The sequence below is a fragment of the Microtus pennsylvanicus genome, chromosome 15 (assembly GCF_037038515.1).
Source record: "Microtus pennsylvanicus isolate mMicPen1 chromosome 15, mMicPen1.hap1, whole genome shotgun sequence".
Classification (NCBI taxonomy): domain Eukaryota; kingdom Metazoa; phylum Chordata; class Mammalia; order Rodentia; family Cricetidae; genus Microtus; species Microtus pennsylvanicus.
The window spans coordinates 34,458,754-34,483,549 of NC_134593.1; the positions used below are offsets into that span (position 1 = coordinate 34,458,754).

At 45.4% G+C, this 24,796-nt stretch overlaps 1 protein-coding gene across 1 annotated transcript in view; it reads left to right on the forward strand.

Annotated features, from left to right (window-relative positions):
• The window catches only part of Erich6b (glutamate rich 6B), a 57,606-nt gene that overhangs the window by 29,073 nt on the left and 3,737 nt on the right, over positions 1-24,796 (forward strand). The window contains exons 6-10 of the mRNA XM_075949234.1: positions 7,154-7,231; positions 12,079-12,161; positions 18,749-18,888; positions 19,736-19,797; positions 21,879-22,036. Coding sequence (XP_075805349.1) covers positions 7,154-7,231; positions 12,079-12,161; positions 18,749-18,888; positions 19,736-19,797; positions 21,879-22,036 — 521 coding nt within the window. The remainder of the gene's footprint in view (positions 1-7,153; positions 7,232-12,078; positions 12,162-18,748; positions 18,889-19,735; positions 19,798-21,878; positions 22,037-24,796) is intronic.

Sequence of the window (24,796 nt, forward strand, 5' to 3'; positions counted from 1 at the left end):
GCAGTGCACAGGCGCGTATGTGTGCGTGTGTGTGCATGCATGCGTGTGCGCGCGTGTGGGTGACTGAGGCTTGAGTGCTCTCCTCTGTCCTTATAACATGACACAGTTCTACATGATAAGATGCCAAGCCAGACATATTTGTATAAAAAGTGAAAACCCCCTGGCAATCCTATCACCCACCACTACACATCCCAGATCCCCTAGGAAGTATCTGCAAAGAGCTGATATAGGCATTGCCTCCTGCCTCCTCTCTGCCCCTTGTCTTTTGCTGTAAGCGCCCAGGCAGCATTTCCCTCGGGGACAGGTTGTGCTCTGGGTCTTTGAGGCAATAGACCGCGTCCAGACAAGATATGGAGGCTAGTCAACAGGATGAAAGCCACCTCAGACTGTGTCTTGGAACGCAGTTGAGGCTAGTGCTAATGCAGACCAAACCATCATAAAACACACAGAAGAGATTTCAGGGAGATGGCATCAATGGTCTCAGTTCTCTCCCCAATTGAGATCAAAGGTCCTACCCTCTGGGTCTTGGGGTGAAAAACTAGATGCGTCTCTTACCATTTTTAATCCTAAAGTCCAGCCGTGGTAAATGACCCATGGCTGACTCACTGGGTTCCTTTCCATCTGTAACCAAGACAGCAAGAAACTGGATTCCCTGTTACCTCATCTCCCTGCCTAATGCCTGTCTACTAAATTTTGTGGCTCAAAGGTGACTAAACAAAATCAGCAGCCACTCCAGAAATGGCGGGGACATAGAGGACACGTCCACACCAGTCACTGGACGCTGGACGTGTTTTCCCAGGCTTAAGGGACTCATTTGGCCCACACATGGATTCTCACAGACTCCCTGAAAACTGGAACTGTGCAGAGTTAGTGACCTCTGCGGGAGAATGCTGAGCTTTCATCTAAACATGCACAAACGAGACTCCAAAGGGACTTAGTAACTGCCTAGCAGTGTCAACACTAAGCCTGAAAGAATGTGGGGGGAGATGGGGACAAAGAGACCGTGTGGGAAGGAAAGTCCCGAGATCCAACCCTTCCATGTGGACACACACCAGGAAGACCCTCTAAGACCTTTGTGCCTCCTTCACCCACAATTGGTTTAGTATCCATGCTTAACAGATACCGCGCCTGCGTCCGCATTTAGGAGGAAAGCATCATGCCCCTCTGCTCTGTGTGGGCATCTTTGGCAGCTATGCCTCTTCCCAAGGCGGAGTCCTTACAGCCATCAGAGGCTGAGCAAACATTTATGAAGAGCCGGGCATTCCCTAGCAAATGTCTACGGGTCAAACACTAATGGCATCAGCAGCCACAGGTGCGGACTGTTCCACAGCCTCTGATAAGGGCACACCCAGTTTCCTACAGTTGCTCGGGAAGAGAGTCACGAACGCGTCCTCGGACTGTGGACTCACATATGGTGCCCCGGTTTTAAATAGAAAGATCCTAAGTGTTAACAAGGATTGGCAAAGGTCCACACCCACTGCAGAAGAAAGCAATTGCCTCTCGTGCTTCCTCTGCATTTTCAGTCCCTACAGGAAAAGGGACTGCAACCTGTTGACAGGACAGAACAGGCTTCTGTGGCACACTCTTGTCTTTCGTTTCGGTCTCGCTCAACATTCCAAACAGAATTACCTGTGATGTACAGCCAGTGAACATTGTCCCGGGTCTATCTAAGCCTCTGGGATACCCTGAAACAGCACATACTGTCCTTATAAACCAGTCTATATTTCCAGTTCTTCTCCACCCTACCCCAGCCCCACCACCATGGAAAGGGGTCTAGACATTTCTGAAGTGACAACTCTGTGGTTGCCTCCAAGCACCAGACATCAGCTCTAGTTAGTTGGTCTCTTGTCTGTTCATCCCAGCAAACCTTAGGAAGAGGAAGCCTCTCTGTTTTCACAGTAGTCCTGGCAGCAGAGACTGAAACACAAGGAAGGACAAGCAACCACTGAAAATTCATGGAGCATTTTCTTTCCCCTTCTGCTGGTGGATTGTAATCTTTCTAGAGGACTCTAATCATAGCAGGTCCATGATTATAGGATCAACGGATGGAGCAAGTAGAAGAACAAGGCACAGTGGGGAGATTTAGCATCTCTCAGGGCTTGGTGCCCCTGCCAAATACCAGGAGCACATTTATGCCCTAAAAAGCCAAGCTGGCTGAAGAAGGCTACCCCCTCCAGGGGAAGTCTCTTAGGCCAGGGAAACAAGATCATGTGACCAGGCTAAGCCATGGAGGCAACTTCCAGAGGCAAGCCCATTGTGCCTCCTCCCACACCATCCTGTGAAATGATTTTGAATTACTTCCCATTCTCAGCTTTATCAGAGTTTGCGCACGGACTAAAGTCCCAACCAAATGACACAGAGATGCCCACCAGTGACATCCCAGGCTGGCTCCATGCTAGAGAGAGAGAGAGGCTGGTGAAAGAGCTATGGCTTCTCCAAGGCAGAGGTGTGAGGACACATAGGAACCGGAAGCACAGGTCCAGGACGGTGGGGAAGTGCAAAGTGGAGGAGAGACACACAGGAAGACACTCTGTGGGGAGAGAAAGACCCCTGACGCCATGGCACACTTTACTGAAGGTTGATCCACAGTACAGGGGCAGATAAGGATCCACTTTTTTGGAAGAAAACACCTTCCACTTAACGCAGAAATATAGCAACTGGCAGAAGCAGACCACAGGGTCGAGAGCTGGGGATTGAAAGCCAGCAGGGAAGGTGGGGGTGAGACCAGGCACGACCCCAGTGTCCTCCACACGAGGCTCAGCAAAGATGCTTATTTCTAGCCCTTATCTGAACCCTCGCCTGAGACAACCTGAAGTCTGCATTCTTAACACGGTCCCTGGAAGAGGGAAAACCGAGGACCTTTATTCAACTCAGAATAAATCTCCCGGGGCCAAGGCTCTTGGTCTGAGGAACTCTTTGTTATAAGATTGTCTGGAACACACGTGTCAGAAACAGTACCTTGTATGGCACAGATTTCACTCACAAAACTGCCCAGATAAATCCTTGAAACTTGTTCTCCAGAGGGTGGCAAGTCAGACATGGAAAGAATACTAAAGAGTATTCTCATAGTCCAGAAGGGAGGACCAGAAAGATGTTTCCAGCCCCGAGAGACTGTCTATCTGGACATATGGCAGGTCATAAACAAAGGAGAACAGAAATCTGAACAGTGAATGTTACATCTGTGCTCGGAGAAATCGACTTAGCACTGGCACGTAGCTGGCAACTGTACGTTTGTTAAGTGCTTTGAAGAATGTGACTGAACACCACCCCTCTCCCTGATTCAGGATTAGGTTGTGCTGGTGAAAGAGCCCATCCTACTCCAAAGAAAAAGAAGCATGTTCCAAGGCACTGTGTTTGAAAATGCAGAGGAGCAGGGGAGTGATTCTCTAAGCCACCTGGCAAGAGAGATATGGCCAGGATTGGAAGGCTCCCCAGAGCGAGAACCAGGATGTGTTACACGGGGTGCCCTTTGGTAGACATGGACTTGGATCCTGGTTTTAGCGCTGGAAATGAAACCCAATAACTTGATCATGCTGATGCACTCCCCCTAAGTCACTTCCCTGGTCCCTAGTCTGGGATTCCAGAGAGTCACGGGCAGAGGTTAAGAAACAAATGACAATGTTCATAGACATGAATGAACAAAAGTAAATGGTTCTGAACTTGAAGAATGTGGTCAGGCAAATGGATGGAGCTAGAAAACATCATGTTGAGTGAGGTAGCCCAGGCCCAGAAAGACAAATATCATATGTACTCACTCATCAGTGGCTTTTAGACATAAAGCAAAGAAAAACCAGCCTACAAATCACAATCCCAGAGAACCTAGACAACAATGCGGACCCTAAGAGAGACATACATAGATCTAATCTACATGGGAAGTAGAAAAAGACAAGATCTCCTGAGTAAATTGGGAGCGTGGGGATCATGGGAGAGGGTAGAACGGGAGGAGAACATAGAAAACTATATAGCTCAATAAAAACAATAAAAAAAAAGAATATGACCAGGGAAACTAAATCCCAGAAGAAACATTCCTGTAAAATAACAACAATAATAATAAAATAAAAAAAAACAGGAGCTTATGTTGGCCTATCCCAACATCCACCCATCTGTAATCTGTTGGAGCACGGGGGTTGGGGAGAATCAATCTGGCAGACCCAGGGCTGCAAGATCTCCACAACACAGGGCAGCAATGGGATGTCCAGGAAAAGAGTTCCAATGAGGGCCCAGCATCGTCCATAGTGTCACAGAGACCAGGGACCTCGAAGCAGACCAATGATTCTTTGGGATGAATGCCTGCGTGTAAAGATGTATGGATAAAGGAGTTTACTGCATGACTCACTGTGTCACACTGCAGCTTCCATGACAAGATTTTTCCCTTCTTCCTTTTTTTTCTCTTAAATTTTATTTTGTTTTATTATGGTGGGGTGGATGAGTAGATGGAGGCATGATGACATAAAGAATAAGCAAAAAATGTAAAAAACAAACAACGACAAAAACCAGGGGCTCTGCCTGTTTGTGCACCATGTGTATGCAGTACCCACAGAAGTCAGAGGAGGGCACTGAACCCCCGGAAGAACGACAGTTTCAGGCAGTTGTGAGCCACCAGATATGGGTGCTGCAAACCAAATCCAGGTCCTCTCCAAGAGTAGCAAGAGCTGTGAACCACTCTCCAGGCCCAGGGGCTCTGTTAATGTAACTAGAGCACAAAGAAGGTTCTAACCGACCTGGCTGCACTCCTCTATGCGAGGGAATTGCAGAGTCAAGTTCTACATCCAGTCTTTCATTTTTACTTCACGGGGAAAGAAAATAAGCTTCAGATTAGAAAAAGTACAACAAACTGAAAAAGAAGTAGCAGAAACCAAAGTTGTTCAAAAAGTCGGAAGAGAATGATCACTGTTACCTTCCAATCTAAACAAAATAGCCCCTAAATATAGAGAGAACATGAATGGCTCAGCCATCTTTCTGAGATACGAGCTCATGGCCAATTTAGGACAGATATTGAGAGTAAAATAACCTCAACAAACCAGTATATAGCAGGGACAATCATTTAATGTTGGTTGTCATTTTTTGACAAAATGGCCATTGGCAAGTATAACAATCCTACAGAGTCAAATCGCACCAGGCCTTTAATGCCCAAAGTCTTTCCGTGTTTGGGGACAAAGATAGAACAGTGTGAGGTGGGCGCTAAAGAGAGACAATGACACAGTAACGGAGCAGTCTCCAGAGAACTGTTGAGCAGCTCAGACCCCCTCAGAAAAGCAAGGAGGCTCTTAGCAGGGCAGTCTTTGCAAATGTGGAAGGGATATTTCTATTTGTAGGTGACCTAAATTTGATAATATAATCATAGTCTAGATTTCAACAGGCAGAAACATAGGCCAGGAGTGGGTTCAGAAAAATATACACTGTTAATTTATATCAAATCTTGCTCTGTTAAATCCCCCAACAACACGCTAGGGAGGTACGGGTGGAAGGGTGCTGTGTACTGCCAGGACTCTCATTCAACAATATCCCAGTGAGTAAATGGGACAGCAAAAAGTTACCATAACCAAGTGTAACTGGAGGCCCAGCCTAGGACAGCATGTTCACTTTGGGGGAATATAAGAAATCAGGCTGAGCAAACCATGAGGAGCAAGGCAGTTAGCGGCACTCCTCCCTGGCCTCTGCATCAGCTTCTATCTCCAGGTTCCTGCTAGGTCTGAGTTCCTGTCATGACTTCCCTTAATGGACTCGAGTTATGTAAGCCAAAGAAACCCTTTCCTCCCCAAGTTGCTTTTGATCATGGTATTTCACCATAGCAACAGTAACCCTAACCAAGACAGGTGTGCTTTCTGAGCTTAAGTGACTTTTGCTTATGGGGTGTTGGGGCTCATGCTAAAAACTAGTAGGTGCTGGCAGTGCGCATGTCGGTCTCCCATCTAAGCCCTGAGAGCCTGATGCAAACCCAACCCTCCCGTGAATGGTGCAGCAAAGTGCTTTCTTTCCCTCAGGGGCCTGTTCCTCTTCTGCTGCAAGAATGGAATGCAGGGTGTGAGTGTGCATGTGAGAGAGAAAAAGTGTGTGTGAGAGAGAGTGTGTGTGTGTGTGTATGTGTGTAAGAGAAATCATGTGTGTTATGTGCACGTGTGTGTAAGAGTGTGTGTGTTATGTATGTAAGAGAGTGTGTGTAAGAGATTGTGTGTGTTATGTGCATATATGTGGATAAGAGAGAGTGTGTGTGTAAGAGTGTAAGAGAGACAGTGTGTGCATGTGTGGATAAGAGGGAGTGTGTGTGTGTGCATGTGTGTGTCATGTATGTAAGAGAGAAAGTGTGTGTAAGAGAGATTGTGAGTGTCATGTGCATATGTGTGGGTAAGATGGAGTGTGTGTGTGTGTGTGTATGAGTGTTCATGTGTGAGAAAGAGAGACCGAGTGTGTGTTATGTGTGCATGTGGGTAAGAGGGAGTGTGTGTGTATAAGAATGTGTGTGTGTGAGAGAGAGACAGTGTGTGCTAGGTGTGCATTGTGGGTAAGGAGCGTATGTGTGTATGTAAGAGTGTATGTGCTATATATTTAAGAGAGAGACAGTGTGTGTGTGTGTGTGTGTGTGTGTGTGTGTGTGTGTGTGTGTGTGTTGGGTGCACGCCTATTTAGGAATAGGAAGAAGAGATAATAGCACAAAACCCAAAGGGAGCGGAAATGGGAGTGACGTGGTGTGTTTAAGGTCTATGGAAAACACAGTAGAGGCAGTGCAAGCTCAGCAGGTCTGTGCTGGCTGTGGCTCTTTCCTCTAGGTTTCTCCTGTGCAGCTCTTAGCATGAGAAAAGCACAGAGGTTCCCTTGCTTTGGTGACAAGAATGCCCCGCTGTGCATCCCCACAGCCTGGGAGCCGCCTGGCTCTCTGATTCCCACAATAGGATTTAGACCTCTGAGGCAGCCTTCAGCCTTGCTAGCCCTGTGGTGATGATAGGGATGGCCAGGGGAGCCCACCGATTTACTGCAGTCTTAAAGTAAGTCACCAAAGAAGTCAAGCAGCTATGCCCTGCAGCCTCCACCCTTCCCCTCCCTCAATCAGCCCTTGGGTGCCAAGAACCCCAATGTACTCCATGTGTACAACATGGACCCATTGTGACGACCACGCCTAAAACCAGAATGACCACTCTCTTTCAACTTTTCACAGGAACGCCTTTAAGATCATCAACCATACTAGATCAAGACTCCTCCTTCGTGCTAACACATAAGAAATCTGATTTGGAAGGTAATGATTGGGTGTTCTAAGTGGCTGTAGAAGTTACCAGCTGCAAGAAGGTAAGAAGTGCGAAAGTAGCCTGACCCCTGCTGAGGAGAACACTTCCTCCTTCAGGAGTCCTTACTTAAGGTCCCGGGCCAAGGCGTCATCCCTGGAACACAGCACTAAAGAAAGACACTGAATCTGAGGCAGGGGCATGGATGTTTTGAAAGGAGAGGAAACAGTACCTATGATTAGAGGCAGGTGGGAAGATAATGGTCATCACACAGAGCTCATCCAATGGCAGAGCAGGACATTGAAATGGATAAAACCCTCTCCAAATTCTAATGAGAAAAAAAAAAAACTAGGGACAAGGGGAAGGGACCAAGGCTTACTGAGCGTCCACTACAGGCCCCAGACTGCTGTGGGCTGAGCTTCCCTCTGCATGTGCGATCTCACTCCTCCTCTTACACCCCCCCCCCCCAGCTTAAGAGGTGATTCTAAAATCGATTCCCTCGGGGATTAAAAGGTCCACACATGGCAGTAATAATTTCTCCTATTCTATTCTTTTCGACATTTGAAGCCGGTAAGACAGAGGAAGATTATAGTATGAGTCCAACTTAACATATCATTTAGGGATTCCTGCCGAGTACTGTGGGCTGGGTCAGTGGCCTCGGTGATTGTTCCCTTGCTAATGAAGCTTATGTCAAGTCCTGGAGGGGAATCTGGGGACATGCTGGCACTCAAGCCCCAAACCTCCTGAAGAAGGAGAAGTAAACAGAAAGTAAGAATCTGCAGAGGAAGGCAGAGTGACCATGTGGGAAAAGGCTAGAAGTCTGTCTCCATGTCCAGAAGCCTTGGTACAGGGAGGAGCCCCCACATTTAAAGTGGGCCCAGGCTGAGGCTGTGTCCCTGAGGTCACGGAAGCAGCTTTTCTGAGATGTGCTGCGTCCCATTGTAGACTGACCCGGTGCCACCTTGGTGGAGGAAAGGCCCGGCGCGCCTACATATGGAGTCCTTTGCTGCTGTCAGGGTTTATTAATGAGGGCTAAGGGGACTCCTGTGAGAGACAAAGACAGGAGAAAATCCCGGCCTGCATAGCATCCCTTCATCACTTAGCCTGGACAGTGACCCAGAGCCAGGCCCACCGGAAGACAGTTTAGAGACCAAACTGAAGGGAAAGGGTTGAGGCCTTCTGATCGTAAATACGTACTCGTGTCCTAGTCAACACCCACACCTGGTAGCTTGTTCAACAAACTCGTTCAAACTCTCCATGATGCACCCCACCCGCCTCTCTGCAACTCCAGATTTAACCTGTGAAATGTGCTCCTCTCCATCTTGGTCCCCAGCCACGGCTGTTTCGGAGGAATCTGTTCAAATGTTAATGTGAGACACAGTTATGTTGGAAATAGACTTCCGCGGGAGAGTTCTTCCCTAGTAGTGAGAGTCCGGTTTGAATACAGATTCCCAATGGCTAAGTCTGGGAAGGCTGGCTTTCTAACGAGCTCTCTGCGTCTTCTGATGGCCTGTGGATCACAGTCTGGGTGGCCAGACTTTCAGACAGCTTGTAGATCTGTGTCACAGGGGCCCGTCCAGCCTAGCCCTTGCCTCACCTACCTAAGCCATCAAGAAGAGTGGAGGGGTGAAAACAGATCTACGTTTCCTCTGAGTGTTCATTAGTCCCTGGGGCAGGGCTGTCCAGTGCTCAGAGCTGGCCCTGGACTAGATGCTGATTTTCTCCTCCCTCCCTTCATCCGCTGTCAAACAAAACCTTCAGTGACACACCAGACGGGCCTCAGTAGGGACCAGTGCATTAAGACTCAGGGGTGCAGCAAGGGCCTTGGCAATGGGGTTTTGTGATAGGAGAGAGAGATGGGGTTCAATTGAAAACAGACTTGATGAGCGAGATTCACATCCCGGAAGCAGGCAGAGGTGAGTGGATGGAAACTGTGAAGGAGGCATCCGGGGAAGGGCGGTTCTCATGGAAAGCAAGCCACGGTGATGAAACACCTGGCTTCGTAGATTTTCTGAACCCGTGAAAAATCAGGTCCAGGACTGAGATGCTCGGGTCTCAGGGTGTGGAGCTCCTGCCAAACAGACTCAGCTGGGCACTTGCTACAACTAGGTTTCTGAAGGAAGTCAGCGGATGGGCCAAGGAGAAGGTTCAGGAAGTGAGTAAACTTTGGCCAAGCAAAGGTTTCTGTCATTGGAATATGGGAATTATTGATTCTATTCTGTGTGGGAAATATAGATGCTCAACCACTTATCACACATTCAAGGGTGCAGTTCTACCAAGAAGAGCCTTAACAGAGATGCCCCAAAACAGGGAGGAATCAAAATTCGTTCTTAATCAGAGGAAAGGGAAAACATGCTATCAGGAACTGTGTGTTGTCGGGCGTTTGGGCTATGTCAGTCCTGGCCTCCGAGCCACCCTAAAGACCAGCCTTCCCTGACCTCATGGCACAGGTGAAAGGCCAGGATGTGAGTGTCATTGCAAGTGACACAAGTCTTCTGACACAGGCCCACCTCTTGCTCCTGGCCTGGTACACCCCTCTCCTCACCCTCCACGGGACAGATAATGATCTCATTAGAATGGAAGCAGAGGCCACAGGAAACCCCCAAAGGAACCATTAACTAGAAACAGAGATTCTGTTGCTCAGTCAAGTCGCAGCCCTGCCACTGCTGCTGACGGTGCTCCCCCGACACGCGACTCGCGACACATGGGTGGAGCCAGTGATGTTATTAAGTTTAATGACCTTGCTGGACCCAGCCCCGCTGAGCACCACTGCTTAGTATTCAGGGATGCCAAGCTCACCTCCTCCTTGCAATAAACACTCACTTCTCCTTCAGTTAGCTCTGGACCATCCAGTAAAGCCTGTTAAAACAAGCAGTCACTGGTGATGAGGTTTTGCTGAGCTGTCGGCCCCGGCCAGGCTCAGAGGCCATCTCCGTGGTCACAGGAGTCAGTGGCATCACAGCACAGAGCATCTTACCCTAGCCATCTGCCTTGTGGTCTCTTGGGCTCCTACTGTGCCCACTCACTCACTTTCCCTCTCTGATGTTTGCACAAGGGACTCCTGAATGCTGGTTTGAACCCTGATGGGTTCTTGTTGGGTGTTCCTAAGTGGCTTTTCAAAACTACTGTAGGAACATGCCATGTTTTTAGTACCCCAGTGGGGATGGCGTGTATGCCCCTGTAGGAGTGATGCGGGAAATGTCTGCCTGTGAATGAATTCTCAGCCACCACAGGCTTGTCTGGATCAAACCACAGGTATGCATTGAGGTCTGCAGACATAAGGAACCTAGTCAGTCACCCTGTCAGGAGTTTGAAAGAGTAGGAACATTTTCTGCTGAATCCAAAATTAACAGGTGGGGACCGCAAGGAATACCCTTGCTCTAGACCCTATAAAGGCATAACAAGGGGACAGAATTAAACGAACTAAGTCGGCCCTGTGCCTTCCTAGTGTGTTCCCTGGGCTCTCTGGATGTCCCAGCTTAAAGGACCTGTATCATCCTGAAACAGGCGACACGCCACTGTCACTTCCCTGGAGACCTGGTTATCCATCTAGAGACTCTTCCTCCGTGCTACGCCTTGGGAGCCATACCTTCCCAGGAGTAGGGGAGAAAGAAACCAGAGTTATGAATGTCAGTTTCACAGTTCAATTTGCGCCCCCATCACCCTGAAGGCTTGAAACTGATGGAGGAAGGTCATTGGCTAATAAAGGAACTGCCTTGGCCCATTTTATTGGTTAGGACATAGGTAGGTGGAGTAAACAGAACAGAAAGCTGGGAGGAAGAGGAAGTGAGGTCAGACTCGACAGCTCTCCTCTCGGGAGCAGACACCTCAGAGAGACGCCATGCTCCCTGCTCCCGGGAAGACGCACGCAATGAAGCAAGCCGCCAGGTCAGACATGCTGAATCTTTCCCGGTAAGACCGGTGCTACAGTTTATTAGAGATGGGTTGATCGGGATATCAGAATTAGCCAGTAAGAGCTAGAGCTAAAGGGCCAAGCAGTGATTAAAAGAATACAGTGTCCGTGTAATTATTTCGGGGCATAAGCTAGCCGAGCAGGCAGCTGGGGTGTTGGGGACGCAGCCCCGCCGCCGCTCCTTATTACTACATGAAACCCTTCTCCATCTCCTAAACCTCCAGGCTAGGGTTGATCCTGAAATGCAGAAGTGTGCACTATTTCTGGTAGATGCTTTCCAGCTTTTTGGATGGGGGAGCCTTCTTCTGTCTTGATTAGCAACGGTGAGCCATAGGCAAGTCTAGAAACAGCAAATCTGAGAGAACCAGTGGGAGATAGATACCGTTCTTGGAATGTCTGCGGTAAAACCATTCAGACTAAGTCTCCCTTGAGAATCCACAAGGACCTCTGCAGCTAGCCCCTGCCCTCCATCTCTTCCACTGGCTCCCCGGTCACGTTTCTTGTGCTCCACACCAGGTACCAAGTGCTGTTGCAGATTTTCAATATGTATATACATGCCTCTTCAGTCTCACAACTGGGCAGCCGCTAAGCGGAAAGAGGTGGATAGTACCTACCACCCAGCCCCTAGCCCTTTGCCTGCTCTCCGTCTATGTTGTTCAAACATCACTACATCAGACATTTACCAGACACCAGGACCACAGCAGCTCCCTTAAGTCAGCCAATGAAATTACTCATTCCATGCCTATTTTATTATGACCCCCATGGTGCAGTGCATCTTATGTAATTCAATGAATTTGCATCCTTGGTGATGCTTGTGGCTCTTTTATTCAAACGAGGGTGAGATAATAAATCTATTTCTTTTCCCTCTTTTTTATCTCCCTCTTTTCTCTCTGGTTTGGTTTTCCCTCCAAAATTGCTTCCTTTCGACATTTCTTCCCAAACTGAAAGACTCGGAGACCTTCCCTGAAGGGTCCTTTTGGGATACTCTAATGAATGGGCCTTTCGACAAGCAAGACACGGAAAGCTTTGATGTAAGTAGGAAAAGCGCAACAGCGCCCTCCCTGGGAGGAGACACAGTTGTCATGTGCTCAGGCAGAGCAGGCCACACTTTGCTGCCTTCCAGAGCATTTCTTGGGACAAGTGGGGAGCTCCCATCACAAGCACCTCACCATCTCTGAGCTTTGCCACCGAGGACATGAAACACAGCCAGACTGACTCGTTTATTGCCATAGGTAGTCTGATTCAGTCTAGATTTTTGAATATTGGAGCTACCTTGTGCACATGATTTTGAAATATTTAAATGGCAAAAAAAGGCTGTGAAATAAATTTTTCAACTCTCTTCCTTCCCTCCCAGAAATAGCTATATTATATAGTGTACTCTATGGGCATGTCTGGAAATTTTAATCCATATGAAGTATACTTTATTACAGTAGCACAACTAGCCACTATGAGACCAGAATTACATTCTGTTTCTCACTTTTCCCTTGATAATATATTTTGGAAATCTGTATTTCATTACTTTTTTTTTTTATTTTTCAAAACAGGGTTTCTCTGTGTAGCACTGACTGTCCTGGAACTTGCTCTGTAGACCAGGCTGGGCTCGAATTCACAGATATCTGCCTGTCTCTGTCTTAGTGCTGGGATTAAAGGCGTGAGCTGCTGCCGCCCATCCCCACATATCTTCAACTTTATTTAACTGGTACCCCATCCCCATCAACCATTGGGCACTTTCTGGCATATACACTATATATACATACATAATGTAGACATATATAGACATATACACTATATATACATACATATATAGACATATACACTATATATACATACATACATAGAGACATATACACTATATAATGACATATACACTATATATACATACATATATAGACATATATAGACATATACACTATATATACATACATATATAGACATATACACTATATATACATACATACATAGAGACATATACACTATATAATGACATATACACTATATATACATACATATATAGACATATATAGACATATACACTATATATACATACATATATAGACATATACACTATATATACATACATACATAGAGACATATACACTATATAATGACATATACACTATATATACATACATATATAGACATATACACTATACATACATACATAGAGACATATATACTATATAATGACATATACACTATATATACATACATATATAGACATATATAGACATATACACTATATATACATACATATATAGACATATACACTATATATACATACATACATAGAGACATATACACTATATAATGACATATACACTATATATACATACATACATAGAGACATATACACTATATATACATACATACATAGAGACATATACACTATATAATGACATATACACTATATATACATACATACATAGAGACATATACACTATATAATGACATATACACTATATATACATACATATATAGACATATATAGACATATACACTATATATACATACATATATAGACATATACACTATATATACATACATACATAGAGACATATACACTATATAATGACATATACACTATATATACATACATAGAGACATATACACTATATATACATACATAGAGACATATACATGATATAATGACATATACACTATATATACATACATATATAGACATATATAGACATATACACTATATATACATACATATATAGACATATACACTATATACATACATAGAGACATATACACTATATAATGACATATACACTATACATACATACATAGAGACATATACACTATATGATGACATATACACTATATATACATACATATATAGAGACATATACACTATATAATGACATATACACTATATATACATACATATATAGACATATACACTATACATACATACATAGAGACATATACACTATATAATGACATATACACTATATATACATGCATATATAAAGACATATACACTATATATACATACATATATAGAGACATATACACTATATAATGACATATACACTATATACATACATATATAGAGACATATACACTATATAATGACATATACACTATATATACATACATATATAGAGACATATACACTATATAATGACATATACACTATATATACATACATATATAGAGACATATACACTATATAATGACATATACACTATATATACATACATATATAGAGACATATACATATATATATATATATATATATATATATATATATATATATACACAGTTGTGTGTGATAGCCCACACTTGCAACCCCAGCACTGAGGAGACCGAAGTAAGGTAATGAGTTTGGATCAGTCTGGACTACACTATAAAGCCCTGTGACCAAAACAACACAAACAAAACTGGCAAGTTTCCATACAAATCATTTGCGCCGCTTTGCTTTTCCCAAGAGACTGTGAGAGAGCCCTCCACGAGGGTCATCGCCAGGACCCATCTGGTGGGAGTGAAAATGGTGACGTGTTGCTCTTTGCACTTAGATTGCATGATGATGGGGGCTTTTCCCACTCATGGGCCTCGTGTGTCCCTTCTGCGCACCTGGCCGATGTCTCTCCGCTGTCCTTCCAGTCTGCTGATTGCATCTCTTCCTTCCAGGTTTATAGGAACTTCTTCAATTTATTTCAAGTGTATGGGTGTTTTGTCTGCATGTATGTCTTTATGCCTGGTGCTTTAGAGGCCAGACTGAGTGAGATCCACTGGGACTGGAGTTACAGATGGTTGTGAGCCACCATGTGAGTGCTGGGAACCAAACCTAGGTTCTCTGGACCTAGCCAGTGCTCTTAATCACTGAGTCGTCCCTCCAGCCCTGTAGGAACTTTTTAATGCATAGAAGAACCTAGTGCTTTTCTGACATCTGTGTTGTAAAAGTTTTTTTCAGTCTTTGTATTTCAAATTCTTTATGGTATTCCCCATAAAATGGTCATTTTTCATTTTTATATAGTCTCATTGATCAATATTTTCTCTTATGACTACTAGCTATTATTATACACTTATTAAAAGGTCTTTTCATGCTCAAAAAGTATTTCATAAAGCCGGGCGGTGGTGGCGCACGCCTTTAATCCCAGCACTCGGGAGGCAGAGGCAGGCGGATCTCTGTGAGTTCGAGACCAGCCTGGTCTACAGAGCTAGTTCCAGGACAGTCTCCAAAGCCACAGAGAAACCCTGTCTCGAAAAACCAAAAAAAAAAAAAAAAAAAGTATTTCATAAATCATTTGGGTATTTCCTACTTTTATAAGGAATCTTTTAAAAAGTATAACTGAGATGTATTTGAATATATATTATACATTGTTACATACATACATACACACACACACACACACATATATATATATGTATATATATTAGGAGATCCAGCCAGAATGCTCTGAAATATTGAGAGTCAATTTTGCATTTTTAAAGTCACTCTTGCAGTTTGTAGATGGCGTGTTGACTGAGTTTTCTGTCCTTCCCGTTCCCGCAATCGTTAAGCCCATTATTCTTGTTTATATTAACCACATGGCTCGGTACCTTATTCAGTGAGGCAGTCACATTTTGCTTCTTCTGTGACTGGGTCACTGCACACTAGGACTTCCTTCTTCCCAGAATTCTCCTGTTCTCCTTGACCCACCTCTACTTTCTGTCTGGTTGTTCCGCCTATACTTCCTGCCTGGCTACTGGCCAAACAGCATTTATTTAAAATATAATTGACAGAATACAGACCATTGTCCCACACCAATGGTGAGTTGCAATGGAGAACCTGAGTACAGGGAGAAAAGCAACTTCACAATTAGTCTAGATGAATAGTAATGATGTCTGGTTGCTTAGGAACATGACAGAGGACGCAGCAATACTCAGTAGCCTGGGACAGTAAAGAGGAGAAAAGCAGGCTTGCAGGTTAAAGAGAACACTTCCACTTGACCCACAGTGAATGCTAAGCACCTGTAGGACAACCAGAGAAAGTCCAGCTAAAGCCAAGGAGAAAGCTCTTGATTGGAGAGTTTGGTGTGGAATCACTGAATGCCTGTGACTCAGAGGCAGGACCAGGGCACAGACCCCAGACCTCCTGACAGGCGGGGTCTTCTGCAGCTCTATAGAACTGTGAAAAAACACCTGCCATGGGCTACTCACAAAGTAAGGTTTAGTTTGGCTCACTGTTCTAGAGGCTCACATCCAAGAACATCAGGCCTCTACCATATCCTGAGCCAGAAGCAAGGCACAGCTGTAGTGATATGGAGCGGCGGGGCTGCGTCCCCAACACCCCAGCCGCCTGCACAGCTAGCTTATGCCCCGAAATAATTACACACAAACTGTATTCATTTAAACACTGCTTTGGCCCATTTCTATCTAGCCTCTTCTAGGCTAATTCTCACATATTAATTTAGCCCATTTCTAATCATCTGTGTAGCGCCCCTAGGTGCGCTTACCGGGAAGATTCTAGCCTATGTCCATCCTGGGTCAGAGCTTCATTGCTTGCGTCTGCCTGGGAGCTGGGAGCATGGTGTCTCTCTGAGGCGTCTGCTCCGGAGAGGAGAGCTGTAGAGTCTGACCTCACTTCCTCTTCCTCCCGGCATTCTGTTCTGTTTACTCCACCTACCTATGTCCTAACCAATAAAAAAGGGCCAAGGCAGTTCCTTTATTAGCCAATGACCTTCCTCCATCACACAGCGGAAGACAAAGGTCATGCAGCCCCTTTAGGAGGTATGCCTCTAGAAGGACTTCTCACTAAGTCCCATATCTTAAAGGTCCCATAATCACCATGGAGCATACAGCCTTAACATGTGGACCTTTCTGCATGCATTCAACTTCCAAAGTGTGGCTCCCAACAATATAACCTGGCAAAATAGGACTTCTCCAAGAACCCGGTAGAAAGCATGTACGGGCAAGTTTAGCCAGTCTAGGAGAAGGAAGCTTTTGAGGGGATTAGACAGAGTGAGCTTGAGTCCTCCTACTGGCATCCCAAGTCCTCAATCCACTTGTCATTTCTAGTTACTATTGCTTGTTTTTGTTTTTTTTTTTTTTTACTTCTAAGATATGTGCATGTCCCTACAAGTTTTCCTGGGCAAGCTTTTTTTTTTCTAAATTCTAACAACCAGAGATTTACCTAAGAGGGTCTATGGGCATAGGAGACCTCACCTCTGGGGTGCCAAACAAACTTACCATCACAGAGAGAATAAATAGCTTCACCCACGTGATGTCACACGCCAGAGTGGAGTAGCACAGCCTAGATAAGACAAGACCCATGAGTGAGCCCATTCGCTCGGGTCCAGTACCTGGGAGACGACAGTGGACACTTAGTAAATAGAACTTGGGACATAAAGTGTGCTGAGAGATCACTGGCAAGGCAAACAGTCATCTCATCCCTAAGGAAGGGCTGTCACCAGGAACATGGAGGCAGGGATGCCAGTATCAAGGCCCTTAACCTCAACCTTCTCTGAAGCAATGGTGTGGGCTGTGAAGAAAAGGGATTCAGAGATGTGGACCAGGCAAGTCAGTCCTAAACCGTCTCCCTAACCTAGAAATACCACGGACCACAAACCATATTCTTGTAACGGCCCCACATTGGATGTAACTTTGAAAAGTTATATCAGGTTAGTCGCTCACTGTAGGAGGCTAGCACATTAGCAGTACACACTCTATTATCACACATTGACCAATAACGTCCATAACAACCTCGGCTTGGAGATGCTCTGGGCACAGGTATGCCCAGTCCCTACCTGCTCTCCAAAAAGTCCACCTTCATCCCTATCAAAACAGTGTGAGAAAGAAACACTGTGATGAGTCATCTGTGGGTCAGCCACAGTCAGCAGCACAGCCCTGGGACAGAACGGTCCCTTCTATGAACACACACAGAATAAGACCACAATGGAAGCCCCTTCGAACGTCACACTACCCCATTCACTGGGTGTTGCAAAGCCTTGGCCTTGAGTAAATCAGCCATCCCTGGGAGCTCGGTCACGTGTAGAATGCAGAAAGCCTGCTGCATGCTTCAAACATGGAAGTGGATCCATAACCATCTCCACAGTCAAACCATGATTCTATGTTCCCAAAAGATTTCTTAGCATGCAGATACTAAACACGCTTCTTCAGGGGTTGGGTGGCAGGCAGGAAGAGGGTCTAATAGTAGTGGGAGATTTCTTTATCCTTTTGAATTTTGATGTAGTGATGGTGTGTGTGTGGGTGTGGGTGTGTGTGTGTGTGTACCAGAGGTTGGAGGACAAGTCTTAGGAGTTGGTTCTTGCCTTTCTCTTATTGAAAGAGTTTGTCTTGCTTTTTCTGCTGTCATTCTGCAAACTCTATGATAGTTATCCCAAGCTTCTCAGTAATTTTACTCTCTTACCATAGGAATGCTAGGATTACAGATGCAGGCCACTACATCTGGTTCTTAACATGGGTTTCAGGCTTGGGTGGCCACCATCCTGGCCCTGGACGATTTCTTTAAGAGAAGCCTCCTAGCCCTTCAGCAGCCTTGCACACACAATTGGTATTTCTTAGCAATGTATTAAAATGTCACCTGGCGCAAGAGTCAGGAAAATTATTAGCTGACAAAGCATCAATCTCCACGTCCGGGCTACGTCATCTGGTGATCCTTTTGTAGTCTCTTCCCAGCACCTATCAGTCTGTGTTCAGAGAGATCCTCAGGGAGCTGGCGTCTCAGCACGAGCTGGACCCGGAGGACGTGGATAAGCCCCTGAGCAAACTGCTGGAGGGTGAAAACAAGAAGAAGCTGGGACTCTTGTAAGTAACTGATGAGGGTAGCTGGTCAGTGGGTTCCAGGAAACCAGATGTGGCAAACAGGGGGAAGAGACCTGAACTAGGGTCAGGCTGGAGGCCAGAGTCAGGAAGCAAGCCCAAGCCAGGCACAAGGACATGGGTAACACCCAGGAGTCAGATGCGCACAAGATCTGGTTGCCAGACTCAAAGTTCACAAGGAAGGAAATCATAAGGATGAGGGGCACAAAATAGAAGCAAAGGCAAGCAGTGTCTTTGATTTGTACGTTGGCACGAGCACAGGTAAAAGGCCTTGATCGATGCGGAAGGTGGTGCCTGGTCTGTCTTTAAAGATAAGTCACACACTGAAATCGTCCTACCAGGACTGTTCTGCAGTCTGTTTGGATGGATGTGGATGTCATTTCTATTTGGTTGGATCTAGCCATCTGAATGGTTGTATGCGGTTTTTTGTGTTTCAAGGGCTTTTGAATGGCTCTGGTCAGTTTGTGGACGGGCTGTTTATCCAAGCCATGTCCAGAGTAAGTCAAAGGAAAGCAGGCTGCAGGAACTTAACTCATAGCTACCCTGGCATCCGAACCTCTATGCCTGCCTCTGGCCCCAGCATGAACCCCACTGGATTCATTTTTGAAAGATCAATTGAAGTCTCAAGCCGTGGGGAAAGAACTGAGTAGATGCCAGCGGGACATCCCTTAATATTTGAGATCACTGACCAGAAGGGAATCAGACAGCCCAGGCCTCCATCTAGCGTTCCCTGATGTAAGACTCCACAGCCTCTAGGCCCGAAGCACCGTGTTCTGTGATACGCCAACACGGATCAAACGTGACTTTTGAAGATTGTTTCCATTCCTTTCAGGCTGAAGCAAAATTTTGAAAAATACAAAGAATCAATTATGTGGACTATAAACAACAGTGAAGGTAAGCACCGTTCTACCAGCCTCCACCCATGTTTGGTCTTTGTTTGCTTACTTGTGAAGGGGCGTGGTTGACCGGTAGTCCGAATTAACCAGACCAGGTCAAAAACAAGGAATATAATTTTTAATAATTGGGATAAATGGAAACTCACATGACCGGGGTCCAGCGAGAATCACGCGCAGCGGAGAAAAAGACAAAACAAGCGTCGGAGCCGGGTGGTGGTGGCTCACACCTTTAATCCCAGCACTCGGGAGGCAGAGGCAGGCGGATCACTGTGAATTCGAGACCAGCCTGGTCTACAAGAGCTAGTTCCAGGACAGGCACCAAAAGCTACAGAGAAACCCTGTCTGGGGAAAAAAAAAAAAAGCAGTGTAGGGCACTTAATCCCCAGGTGCTTCTTCCTTTCTTCCTTTGCCCCAGGCAGCCACACCCTAGCCAAATGTGATTGGCTGAGCTTCCCCATCATACTTGCTTGCCCTCCTCTGTTAGGTCTCTCCACTGGAAGACTCTTCAGGACTGCCACGCCACGCCCCCCCCCACCGGGAATGATGCCACCCCTAATGTCTTGTTTCTGCCTAGATCAATTAACAATTAAGACATTTCCCACAACCAGGACTGACCCACAGACCTGCCACAGGCCAAGCCGATCTAGATAATTCCTTATTAAAACTCTCTTTCCTGTGTAGTCCTGGGTTGTGTCGAGTTGACAGTTAGAACCAACCAGCACAACTCCTAATCTGAAAAGAAAACAATGAGGTTGGACTCACCGTAATGTGCCACCATTGTGCCTACACCCTGCTGCTCTGGACACCTGAAGCCTAAAATGTCTGAGGAGCCTACACAGAAAAGCAATGGTTTTAATGGGAGAGTGGCTTCCCCTTCGTGGTCCTGATCTAGCCAGTCACAAGGAAACCTCCAGGCACCTTGGAGATGCTGTCCACTTGCTTTCTCTGCCTGCCCTATTGTCCCGTCTTACTGATACATTACCCCACGTTTCTGAATGCTCTAATTTCCAAGCTAAGGTTGAGTTAACACACCATCACACAGGGAGCCACTTCAAGAAGAGCTGTGTGCTTGTTATAAAGCCCTGCTGGCATTGTCTTGAAATTCTTAGTCATTTCAGAACAAAGGTCTTTGGGTTTTTATTTTGCATAACTAAATGAGATAGCATCTCCTATCTAGAACGATCCATTCCAATGAAAAGTCACACGGCAGCCAGGTGGTGGTGGTGCACACCTTTAATCCCAGCACTCAGGAGGCAGGGGCAGGTGGATCTCTGAGTTCGAGGCCAGTGTTGTCTGTAGAGTGAGTTCCAGGACAGCCAGTGCCACACGGAGAAACCCTGTCTCAAAAACAAAACAAAAAGGAGAAGGAAGGAGAAGAATAAGAACAAAAACAAAAATAGAAAGGAGGAGGCGGCACATGAGAATATGATACAGCTTTACAACTTAAATTATAAACCATCAAAATGCAAAACTCTTGGTTTTCATGTGTCACTGGGGCTTACGTGTAGTAGGTCCTGGGTTCAAACCTTAGCACTGCACAAACTGGGAACTAAATGAAGCTTGTGTCTGTAATTCTAGCCCTCCAGAGGTGTGGGGGGGGGGGGTGGAATCAGGAGGTCAATGCCAGTCTGAGCTGCACGAGCTCCTATTTCAGTAAATGAATAAATAATTTAAAACTAGATGCAATTGAAGTGAAGATATTCACAGAGTCCCAGTCATCAGACTGCAAAAGAAGAGCTTCCTCCTATATCTTAAACAACACGTTAACAGACATTTACATCACAATAACATGTTCAAACTACATTTCCTTTTTTTGGTAAAGTGAACCCTCGAGGCAGCCCATGTATTTATCCAGCAGCCATGAGAAGTGCAGCACCCACTGTTGTATAGCGAGCATACAGCTTCACTCCTGCAGCCTCAAGGCCGTGCTGGCTGCTCCACCTCGGCCCGCAGTACCTTGACCCACTAACACCGTGCCTGCTGCCGTCACCCGACCAACCGTAAGCCGTCCCCCACTAACACCGTGCCTGATGCCGTCACCCGACCGTAAGCCGCAGTCATGCCCTCTCTGAACAGGAGGTCAGAAGATCGACGAGGAGAGCACCACTACCATCACATACTTCGTATCAGCTCTGCAACAGCCCCAGAAGCCAGAGGCAGAAGAAGTCGGAAGGCGTGTTTCTACGATCAAGAAGACGTTAAAGCTAGACGCAGAATGGACACAGGCAAAGATGAAGGTAAGCATGGCGACGAATTGGTGTGTTCACTGTGAACAGGTTTTTTTGTTTTGTTCCCGGGTCTGGTGAGGCACATGCATCATCAGAGAGCTGTCGGGGCCAATATCTAAAGTGTACACAAACAAGAACAAAAAAAAAAAAGCTCTCAATATGTCAAGACCCAGCCGCCCGTGTAGGCTGTTGAGCGTCTTCTCCCTATAAGACAATGAGATTGTAAGGAAATAACCTTTAATAATAAACTATGTAATATAATAGGCAGTTTCCTCGGTGATAAATTAGAATCAATACTTTAAAAATCAGTTATGCAGGGAACAGATACATCAAGTGTAGTATACATGCATAGAATGGAGCTAGAAGGCTGAGGCAGGAGGATCATGAGTTAGAAGTCAGTCTGGGTTATATATCAAGACCTGACAGAAAGAAAGAGGAGAGATGGGAAGAAAAGAGGGAGGGAGAGGTAAAAGGAAGGAAGGGAGGGAGGGAGGGAGGAAGAAAGGAGGAAAAGAGAGAAAGAAGGAGGAAAAGAAAATAGATTAAAAACAATAGAAACAGGAGTTGTCAAGCTCCGTCCCCAGTGGCTCGGCTCTGTGCCTTCAGGCCTGTGGTGAGATGTAATGCCACAGGGGAAGGCGTAGGCTGAGAAAGCTTCTAGTGCCTGTGTGCAGGAAGCTAAAAGTCAAGGAAAGGGCCAGGGTCTCAATTTGACCTCCAAGGTCATGAGTCCCAGAACTACTTCTTCCAGGGAAGTCTACACCACCTCCCAGTAGTACCATCTGCTGGGGACCACACCTTCAATGCACAAGCTTCTTTCTTTCTTTTCTTTTCTTTTCTTTTGGGGTCTTTCTTTCTTTCCTTCTTTCTTTTCTTTGTTTTTTTTTTTTTTTTTTTTTGAGACAGGGTTTCTTCTCTGTAGGTTTGGATCCTGTCCCCAGGCTGGCCTCAAACTCATAGATATCTGCCTGCCCCTGCCTCCCAAGTGCTGGGATTAAAGACATGCACCACCACAGCCCAGCTTCAGTGTGCAAGCTTTAGAGTAAGATCTGAACCATAGTAAGTAGCTGCTGGTCGCATAGAGCCACTCTCTCCGGGTTACTGAGGCACTGAAGTCAGGACTCATTCAACACTGCAAGCAAGCAGCTTAACAAACAGACGTATGCTTCTTGCTCATGTTATATCCATTCCATTTTGAAGCTCTTTGGGTGGTTTTTCTGAGGAGGTGGGTCTCAGAGATCTTGGCCCTTCTATCAGCAGTCTTTATCAACCCAGAGTTCTGGTGACTACTTGCCTTGACAGAATTCCCAAAGCTAGAAGCCACATTTAAATTCCATCAAGGAGGACGAGTTGTAAATTACGTGAGTTACATAAGCTCTACTTAGCTGCAAGAGAGCTGGGCAGGAGACTCCAGCTGGGTATCCAGAATGGAATGCCATGAGTTTGCACTCAGAGTAAAATCAACTAGCGATGTTCACATGATCCTGATGGCTTTGTTTTTGGTGAAGTGGGAGGAAATGGGAAGGCAACACTGTCCCCCATGGTGTATCTTCCAACCTCCATACATGCCCACAACCTCCAACTCCTGGTCCTCCGCACAGAAGGGACATGCAGACAACCCAACCCAACTTCTGTAAACAGGGGAAAGGGCTCTTCAGCTTACATAGACCATGGTAAGGTTAGAAGTCCCACCAGATTTTGGCTCCTTCACTCCCCTACGCCTGGCCTCACTTCAATAAACATTCTCCAATTAGCTTAATCAACTCACATAGCCTTTCCAAACACCCATGGGATATCTGCAGTGACCCATGGCACACAATAGCCCACTAAACAAACTTCAGCAAACATCATATAAACTAGGTACTCCAATGCATTTTAATTAGTAACATCGGTTTCACCAGATACGCCATGTTCATTGCCAAATGTAAGCACACTTACATAACTTCAATGTCAAAGAAGAAATCATATTGGTCCTTGAAAATATTAAGATGAAATAAAGATAAAAATGAGATAGTTTCACTCCTGGGAAACAGGTCCAAACAATATCTGGACCTCATTATTTTAACTGCTCAGAAAATTCAGGAAGAAGTGGGGAGGATCATGAAGAAGAAGGGTAAAAATCCAAATCACATTCAAATATAAGAAAGAAACTTACAAGGCATAAACAAAGAACTAGAATAAATAAAACATAAACCAGTGTGGAGAAAAATAAACCTAGTAAAGCAAGCAGGCTTTCTGGCAAGATTGATCCAAAGGAAAAAAAAATGTTTTTAAGTATAAAAAGAATGAAGACATAAGGACAGAGGAAGTTGAGTTTTTTTTTTTAGCAAGCAAGCTTTGTATGGCAATAAATGCAAAGTTTTACATAAAATGATAATTTCCTAGAAAAATATAATTTACTAAAACTAATTCAAGAGCAAGGTTTTAAAAACTAAAATTTACCAATGTTACAGGTTGAGCTATGTTCCCTTAAAAGGACATGCTAATGCCGTGACCTCCAGTGCCAGAGTATGGCCTTACCCGAAAAAGAGCATTCCTGGGGATGCAATCAGTCAAATAAAAATGAAGGCCTAATGGAGTACGGAATGAGTAGATAGGTCCCTACCCACTTACAAGGAACCGTGAAAGGGCACTGGGGAGATGCGTGCCAGAGATGGTGTGATCACCAAACACTCAGGAAGTTCCTCAAAGGTTTGAGAGACCTAACCCTCACCTTCATTTCACACATGTTGCCTCCGCAGTGGTAAATAAGTCTTTTTTAAGACTTAT